Here is an 8,912-nt window from a genome sequence, read left to right as displayed (position 1 = left end):
GGTACACTGTGTGAGAGGGTGGGTGACTGTGTAGACGGGGATGACAGTAGGGGTGTGTGTGCTGTGTGTCGGGGGTGGGTGTCTGTGTAGACGGGATGATGGTGGAGTGGGGGCGGGTACACTGAGAGGATGGGTGACTGTGTAGACGGGAATGACAGTAGGGGTGTGTGCGCTGTGTGTCGGGGGTGGGTGTCTGTGTAGACGGGATGATAGTGGAGTGGGGACGGGTACACTGTGTGAGAGGGTGGGTGACTGTGTAGACGGGGATGACAGTAGGGGTGTGTGCGCTGTGTGTTGGGGGTGGGTGTCTGTGTGACGGGTGACGGTGCCGATGGAGTGTGATGGTGTAGACCGTCGGGAGCTGTGTGTGTCCAACGGCCCCCAGAGGGTGTTCCCCCACAGCCTTACCCACAGGTGGACCCGTGTCCGGACCCAGACCTTGCTCAGGGCGCACTGGTCCCAGGCTAGCCCTCGGACATGGCCGGCGGCCACTGAGGAGCCCTAACCTGAAGGTGTGGCAGGAGGGGACCCGCCTGCCGCAGGGTGACCGGGCGCTGTGGATGGACAGGAGGTGCCTGGTTCTGGACGCCTCCTCTCATCCCACACGCCGGCCGAGCCTCAGGGACCCCAACAGACCCCCGTGTAATGCCCGTCCACCACGCACCAAGCCCCCGTATTCGCCGCCGCACACGGCCGCAGAGAAGTCGCCTGCGTTTCGCACAGCGGTGAACTGTGGTGCTGACAGGGGTTTCCGAAACCTAGGTGTATCCCCGGTGTCCCGTCCCAGGTTTTGTGGGAAGTTCCCTCTCTCCTTGGACAGGGACCGCCAGCTCCTTGAGGACAGGGGGCGGTGGCGTCACGGTGGTCTTCCGGCCACGCACGGGGACTGGACCTTAGGGCGGCTCACGCTTGCAGGGCGAGACTCGAGGGTGAGGAAGTGAGCCCGCCGTGCTGCCCTGTGTGGGAGGGTCCCCATGAGCCCAGGGCCTCAGCACGAAGGAAAGCCGAGGGCCGGCATCCTGCCTGCGACCGCGCTAAGCCCACACGTGAACGGAACCATGAGACGTGCCATGATGTCTCATCGGTCGCAACCCAGATGGTTCTCCTTCTTCTACGGGCAGGTCTACGGGAATGAGCTTAAAAACGTCTTGGTTTCTTTTCTATCACTGAGTTTACAACGCCCTGGTGAGGGACAGGAGCCCTGTGCACCGTCCAGCGCTCGACAACCACACCCATGACCCGACGGGGTGTGGGCCGTGGGCTCTGTGACCCCCTGAGGACGGCAGCCCTGTTTTCCACCTGTGCTCACGGGTCGGCCCTCTGAGTGCCACGGTCTTGGTGCATTTGCGACGGATTCTCCCCAAACACACGGGCCCGGCGCAAGGGTACAGGGTGCGAGGGCAGCGCGGACCCCACTTCTCGCGCCCGGAGGGGCTCTCACCGCAGTTGGTGTACCCCACCACGGCGATCACCGGGAACTCCTGCCGCCTCCGCTGCCTCCCCAGGAGACGCCGTTTCTGCCTCAGTCTCTCCAGGGCCTTCCGGATCTTCATTTCCTTTTCCTTCAAGAGGCGCTGCTGCACCTGCATGAACGATTCTCCTAGAGACGCCAGAGATCGCGTGTCAGCGCGTGGAGGAGACAAGAAAGACGTCAGAGCAAAGGGCGCCACGGAGGTCCCTGTGTGGGACATGGACCGGGATCTTCTCACTGGGATCCCCCTAGCCTGCTCTACCACGAGGCCACTGCCTCAACGCCTTCCCACCTGCAAGACGGCTTTGTGCAGCCGAAGGTGGTCTTGCCCGTGGCCTTCTGCCCTCTCACATCAGCTGCGGGAGGAAGGGGGAGCCTTGCAAGGACAGCCCCATGACATCCACAGCCGACTTGAGAGGTGCCCGTAAAGACACATCCACAGCCTGACCCCCAGGACCTGTGAACGGGACCCCGTTTCGGAATAGGGTCTTGGCACATACAACCATTCGAGGATCTGAGATGGGCTCATCCTAGATGAGGGGGGCCTAAATCAAAACATAAACGTCCACATAAAAGATGGAAGGAGACAGAGAGGAGAAGCCACGTAAGGACAGAGGCAGAGATGGGGGGGACGTGGTGATCAGCCCAGGGATGCTGGAGCCCCAGAAGCTGGAAGAGGCAGGAAGGACCAACTCCTAGAGCCTCAGGAGAGAGCACAGCCCTGCCCCACCTGGTCCTCCACATCCTTGTCCTTCCTGGATCTCAGCATCCCTGTCCCACCTGGATGTCGGCATCTCTGCCCTTCCTGGAACTCAGTGGCCCAGCCCTGCGTGCATCTCAGCATCCCTGTCCCGCCTGGATCTTAGTATCTGCCGCACCCGGATCTCAGACTCTGCTCTCCGAAGCTGGGAGGATAGATTCCTGTGGTTTTTAGGCCCCCGGTTTGTGGTCCTTTGTTCCAGCTGCCACTGGAGACGGCCTACCTATCTCAGTTTGTCTGAAGATGACACACAAGAGGCCCACATGCCGCCCTTGCCCCACTGGATCTTTCAGCAATGTTGTCCTCTTCCCTAGGGGTGGCTGCTGGGACATCCCCCCTCCGCCCCAGCACCCTGTGACAAGACCTCACACGTTACCTGACCCCATGATATAGCGTGAGCCCTGTCCTTGTCCATCCGGGCGGGCAGTGCTGCTTTTCAGGTGGGACCTGCCGTGGGAAGGGGGCATCTCAGCAGACAGGAACGGAAACACACGCCCATCCAGTGCGAGCTCGGCAGGTGCCAACACAGAGAAGTGAGGACAAGAACTCTGGGTGCAGAGAACGGGGCGAGGTGGTCCTCCCTCCTGCCCAGGCCGTCACACCGCGGACGGAGTGCCCCACAGTGGGGTGATGGGCCTACCAGGGGGACGTGTCCTGGCAGACATGCTGCTTGGGCACGGCACCTGACAAGCAGCTGTCCGGGAAGGCGTGGCCAGCCCCGCACTCTGTCCTCGCCACGCTCCAGGTGGCGGTCGAGTCCGACATACGACCGCCAGAAGAGGGTCTGGGGTAAGCTGAGACAGCTGGCGGAGTGCCAGGTACCTGAGAAGGGGCAGCTCGGCCAGTGCCACCTGCAGCCGTGCCTCCTTCGTCCGGGCGTTGCAACGGAAAATGTGAAGGACCACCGTGAATCGGTCAAACACCGGCACGCCCCAGCTGGCTTCCAGTTCCTTCTGCAAAGGGAGAGGGAGGGACGGAAGACGTCTGTGGCGGCACCTCGGGTGAAGGGGGCGGATGGGACGCTGGCTGCGGTCCGGTACCCTCAGCTGTCCTGTCCCAGGGGGATGCTGACCCAACACCCCCAGCGCACCGGCGTGGGAAACACAGAGGGGCTCCTGCATACCTTGGTAGGCGTGGCCAGCCTCTCCACGTTCAGAAAGACCGCCGTGATTTCTGGCGACCCTCTGATTTTCTCTGGGGAGGAGAGAAGGCCCCATCGGATGTCTGTGCGCCGTGCAGTCCATCGTGGGACTGACCCAGAGCTTTGGCTGGCCGGGTCCGCCAGACAGCCTCCAGTCTCTGGGCACACGTTAGGGAAGTTGGGTGTGCGGGATGGGGGTCAAGGGGAGGACTGGGCTCCACCTGCAGGGGTGTGGGTCTTGCCGACACATGGCAGGTGCATAACCCCACGGGGACTGAACGGGTCTAAGACCTCGGGGTGACGGAGCTGGGCGGCGCACAGCCCTCTGGGCATATGTGCTGAGCTTGCTGATCTGTGCCGTGAGCTGGATGTCAGCAGGGGCTGCAGACCCTCGGGAGTCCGTGGAAACAGAGTTCACACCCACCACGCTGTGTGGAGGGGGAGAGAGGCCGGGGGCCTCGGGGCCGGTGTCTACCCTACTCCGAATGGCCCCAGTGGCACCACTGGGCACGGAGCAAATTGTGAGAGAGGCACAGTGGGCTTCTCCATGTGTGATCCAAGTTCCCCTGAGGACGCCTCTATAGGGCCCAGGTGAGAGCCCGTCTGTCGCTCTGCTTCTCTCAGGAAGGGAGGGGCGCAGGGACCCACCTGTCAGGCGCTCCAAAGTCCCTTTACCGAAGATGAGCTTTCCTTCGGGTGTTTTGCTGGGCACCACCATCCTTTCCACCACCGACCAGCCACCCAGGGTGTGGACCAGTGCTTCTGCTTCTGCCACCTGCCCCTCGGCTTTCAGGAGACACAGGGCCAGAGTGAGGGACACGTCCCCATGGGCTCGGCCCTGGGCCCCGTCCAGCCCTGCCTTGCCTGCCCGGCCCATGTCCCTTGGCTGGGACAGCTCCCTGCAGCATGCACAGAGGCCGTGAGAAAGCGCCCCCGCACCCATTGGTTCCAAGACACAGCGATGCTGCTCCAGCCACAGACGGCGAGAAGGGGAGCACGAGGCCAGGGGAATGCAAGGACGGGTCCGCCTAATGTGGTAACTGGGGACTTGGCAGCAAACGGGTCTGCCATGGTCTGCCGTGCCCCAGCACACAGCATATCTTGCATGGAGCCCCTGAGGGCCCAGGGAACGCGTTGCACTCCCCACAGGGTGGGCTGTGAGCCCTGTGGGCAAGGAGTGGGTGTCCCTGGCCCCCCGTGCCAATGCTACACAGGAAAGATAGCAAGCAGCCACCCAGGACGGACAGGATCATGTATGGGGCCTTGGTGCCAGCCTGTGCAGGAGGGGCCTGGGGAAAGTTCAGCGAGCATCCCAGACAGGGGGCTGGGGTCCCAAGGAGGGGCCGGTCCCAGGAGCTGAGGGCGTGGGGGACTGGGGCCTCAGGCAGGAGGCTTGTCCTGACAGCATTCCCGAGCAGGGAGGCAGCGCAGGGCACTCCTGAGACACTGCGCTCTCCCGACCGCCCCACAGGGCGACGCTGTGCCCCTCCCCACAGCACAATGTCCCCGAGGAGCCGTCCCTTCCGGACACGCACCCCGTGCTCATTGTCCCCACTCCAGTGACCAGGTGTTGAGGGCTCTGGGCCAATTTTAGGTCCCCGAATTGTCTGCAGAGCTCAGGCACAGGGAGGAAACTGAGCCCGGCGGGGCGGGGGGCGGGGGGGTCCATGATGAGGCTGGGGGGGGATCCAAAGTCCTGCGGAGAAGCTGCACGCTCTGCTTGGTGGGGGACGGGGTGCCCCATCCTCTGAGCTGAGGGGACGCACGGTCTCCTCAGCTCTGACTCCTGACGGGCATCGTGAGTCCTCCGCACCTCCACCCTTCCGGTGCTCCCATCAGAGGCACGGGACCACCCCCCGCTTCCCTCCTTCAGCGTCACACGTCGCCCATCAGCAAACCCCTCAGGCACTGTCTTTCGCCACCTCCCTGGTGGGGCCATGTCCCCCCTCTGCTGGGGTCGTGAGACTTCCGGGAGTGCCCGCGGCCAGCACCTGGGGGTGTGGTCCAATCGCCACGTGGAACCGCCCAAGCCCAGGGCTGGGTGCCCACCTGGTGGGAGCGAGCGGCGAGAAGCAGTGTGTGCAGTCCACAGTTCCGACGCAGGGCCTCACGCACGACGGGACTACGGACCGCGTCCCCGGCCCACACGGTCCCGGGAACGAGTTCTGCAATGCAGAAGCTGGGCAGGGAGCCTGCTTCTTCTTCTGACCCTGCCGCTCCCCCTGCTTGTGGTTTCTCTGTCCCCGACTAATAAATAAACCAACTTTGGAAAAATCCCACTACGATCCGTACCGCGCGGGCTCCAGCGGATTAAGCAGAAAGTGCTCCAGAACAGACACGCAGCGTAAGCAGACAGATGGAAAGGCCAGGAAAGAACGGAACGCCAAGGCGAGCGGTCAGAATCGCTCCAAGGGAAGTGAAGAATTCCTGTGATGGGCCTGTGAGCGGGCCGGGCAAGGCTGAGGCACGACCCCCCGGCAAGCAGATGGGACGACAGTGACAGCTGCAACATGTGCCCTGGGAACGGCATCGAGAGCAGGACGAGTCAGGCCGGGGACTGGACTGAAACTTTCCTAAAGCCGCTGAGAAAGGAACGCTCTCCACGGCGCACAAAGAACGCCCGAGAGTCCGCGGCAGGAAAAGAGCGTGATGACACGATGGTCTGCAGACCCAACACACACCTCCCAGAGCACACGGGGACGGCAAGCGCCAGGCCGTGGGCTGCGCCATGGCTCATCGGGGGAAAATGGGCAAACTTCTAGGAGAGCCTGGTACGCACTGATCAGACGGGCCCCAGATGCAGCAGGAGGCCAGCACCTAAGCGGGTGAGGGCACCAGCAGCGAGATCTGTCCGTCACCGCTGGCGGGAAGGCAAGCGGCGCAGCCCCTTGGAAAGCAGTTTGAGGCATCTGTCGTCAATCGTCTCTCTGGCAGAGACACGGGCAGAGAGAGAGACAGCAGGAGAGACACGGACAGAGAGAGAGAACGAGCGAGCAGGAGGACAGGCGGAGGGAGAAGCAGACTCCCTCCCTACTGGGCAGGGAGCCCAGGCGGGACCGATCCCAGGACCCCGGGATCATGACCTGAGCTGAAGGCAGGTGCGTTCCCGACGGAGCCCCCGGGCGCGCCCAGATAACGGGATAGATATCATCAGCACCGAACACAAAGCAGCGGTCGAGCCACAGCAGGTCACGCACGACCCTGGGGTGCACGCTGAGCGAAAAGAGCCGGTCTGCAAGGCCGCGCACTGCGCGATTCTAGTGCATGCTGGAGAGGGAAGACCACGCACGGGGCAGATACGGGGATGGGGGGGTGGGGGACTGATTCCACGGCCCAGCGCGGGTTTGCAGGGGCGGCGGGGAGCGGTTTCACTGGGGCGCTCCGAGTCTCCACCCAGAGCACCTGCCCTGGAACCCCGCCCCTGAGTCTCCACCCCTCCCGCCGCAGTCCCGCCTCTAAGTCCCGGGCCCCGCCCCCAGGGCCCCTCCTTGAACGACAGTCTCGGAGCTCAGCCCCTCCTAGTCCCCACCCCGACCACCAGCACTCGAAGCCACGCCCCCTCCGAGTCTCCACCCCGGAAGCCCCGCCTCTCAGTGTCCCCGGCCCTTTCCCCCAGCGCCAGCACTCGGAGCCCCGCCCCCTCCGACTCTCCACCCGGAAGCCCCGCCTCTCAGTGTCCCTGACCCCGACTCCGGCCGCGGTACTGTTCCGGGTCACCTCCGTTCAGCTGCTGCTTCCGCGGTCCCCGCTTGACTTCAGGGTGAATCAGACACACGCGCTGGGTCCCCGCTGGCAGCAAAGGGTCCCTCCTCAGTAGCTCCTCCTCCTCCTCTTCCTCCTCCGCATCTTCTGGCTCCTCCTCCTCCTCTCCCGTTCGGCTGCTCGGGCCGTCAGCCCGTGGGCCCCGTCCTCCACCTCCTGGGCCCTTGAGTCCCCCGGGGCCGAAGGCGGCCAGCGCGCGATCCGGCAAGGCCGGCAGAGGGGGCGCAGCTTTCGGGGCCCCGCGGCCGCGAACCACGCGGGAGACCCAGGCCCCTGGGCGGACGGCGGCCCGCAGGGCCCACATACCGCCTTTTGCCGCAGGCAAAGAGGCGGGACCTCGGAGGGGGTGGGGCTTCTGTGCGAGCTCCCCATTGGCCGCCGGGCGTCACGTGCCCGCCGCCGCCTGATGGGCGCTAGCTGGCGCTGGGGGGCGGGACGCCGCCGGTCCAGACAAGCTTCACTTCTGCGGGTCCTCCTCTCCGGAGACCCGGGACCAGGTAGCGCGGCCAGCGGGGCCGGGCGCCGGTATTGGGCCGGGGCGGGCGCCTCCCACCACGCGTCCCCCTCTGCGGCCTCCGCCCGCCGTTGGAGTCTGGTCCTGGAAGTCCACTACCGTCCCCGGTGGTCTGAGCCCTGCGTGGGGGTCCGAGTGCTGCCCCGGGGGTCTGAGCCCTGCGTGGGGGTCCGAGTGCTGCCCCGGAGGTCAGAGCTCTGCGCGGGCGTCCGAGTGCTGCCCCGGGGGTCTGAGCCCTGCGTGGGGGTCCGAGTGCTGCCTCGGAGGTGACAACACAGTCGTGGGGGTCCGAGTGCTGCCCCGGAGGTCAGAGCCCTGCGTGGGGGTCCGAGTAGTGCCACGGAGGTCAGAACACTGTCGTGTGGGTCCGAGTGCTGCCCTGGGGATCAGAGCCCTGCGAGGGGGTCCGAGTGTTTTCCAGGGGTTCTGAACCCTGTAGTGAGGGCCCGACTGCTACCCCGGAGGTCAGAGCCCTGCGTGGGGGGGGTCAGGATGCTGCCCGGGTGGTCAGAGCCCTGCGTGGGGGTCCGAGTGCTACCCGGAGGTCAGAACCCTACTTGGAAGTCCGACTGCTACCCTGGGGGTCTGAGCCCTGCGTGGTGGTCCGACTGCTACCCCGGAGGTCAGAACCCTGCTTGGGGGTCCAACTGTTACCCCGGGGGTCAGAACCCTGCTTGGGGTCCCACTGCTACCCTGGGGGTCTGAGCCCTGTGTGGTGGTCCGAGTGCTGCCCAGGGGGTTGGACCATGCATGGGGGTCCTAGTGCTGGCCCAAGGGTCCTCCACCACAGGGTCCAAGTGCTGTCCCGAAGGTCAGAGCTCTGCGTGGGGGTCCGAGTGCTGACCTGGGGGTCAGAGCCCTGCGTGGGGGTCCGAGTGCTGCCCCGAGGGTCCCCTGCCGTGGGTAGTCCGTCTGGTGCCCCAGCGGTCAGAACCCTTTCGTGGGGTTCCGAGTGCTGCCTCGGGTCAGAGCCCTGTGTGGGGGTCCGAGTGCTGCCCCCGGGGGTCAGAGCCCTGCATGGGATTTGAGTGCTGCCCCAGGGGTCAGAGCCCTGCGTGGGGGTCCGAGTGCTGCCCTGGGTGTCCCCTGCTGTGGGTCCGAGTGCTGCCCCAGAGGTAAGAACCCTACGTGGGGGTCCAAGTGTTGCCCCAGGGGTCAGAGCCCTGCGTGGGGGTCCGAGTGCTGCCCCGGGGGTCAGAACACTGTCGTGGGGGTCCAAGTGCTGCCCCAGGAGTCAGAGCCCTGCGTGGGGGTCCAAGTGCTG

At 65.1% G+C, this 8,912-nt stretch overlaps 1 protein-coding gene across 1 annotated transcript in view; it reads right to left on the bottom strand.

Annotated features, from left to right (window-relative positions):
* LOC111157115 (putative GTP-binding protein 6) overlaps window positions 1–7,523 on the bottom strand; it is a 12,657-nt gene extending 5,134 nt beyond the window's left edge. The window contains exons 1-8 of the mRNA XM_022518354.1: window positions 7,090–7,523; window positions 4,021–4,158; window positions 3,355–3,425; window positions 3,054–3,184; window positions 2,608–2,678; window positions 1,177–1,600; window positions 665–833; window positions 409–501 (exon numbers count right to left, since the gene is read on the bottom strand). Of these exons, the coding sequence (XP_022374062.1) occupies window positions 409–501; window positions 665–833; window positions 1,177–1,600; window positions 2,608–2,678; window positions 3,054–3,184; window positions 3,355–3,425; window positions 4,021–4,158; window positions 7,090–7,438 (1,446 nt within the window). The 5' untranslated portion in view covers window positions 7,439–7,523. The remainder of the gene's footprint in view (window positions 1–408; window positions 502–664; window positions 834–1,176; window positions 1,601–2,607; window positions 2,679–3,053; window positions 3,185–3,354; window positions 3,426–4,020; window positions 4,159–7,089) is intronic.
* Between the last annotated feature and the right edge of the window lie 1,389 nt (window positions 7,524–8,912).

Source organism: Enhydra lutris, unplaced genomic scaffold, assembly GCF_002288905.1.
Source record: "Enhydra lutris kenyoni isolate GAN:26980312 unplaced genomic scaffold, ASM228890v2 scaffoldscaffold52, whole genome shotgun sequence".
NCBI lineage: Eukaryota > Metazoa > Chordata > Mammalia > Carnivora > Mustelidae > Enhydra > Enhydra lutris.
This window is presented reverse-complemented; position numbering and strand designations above follow the sequence as displayed.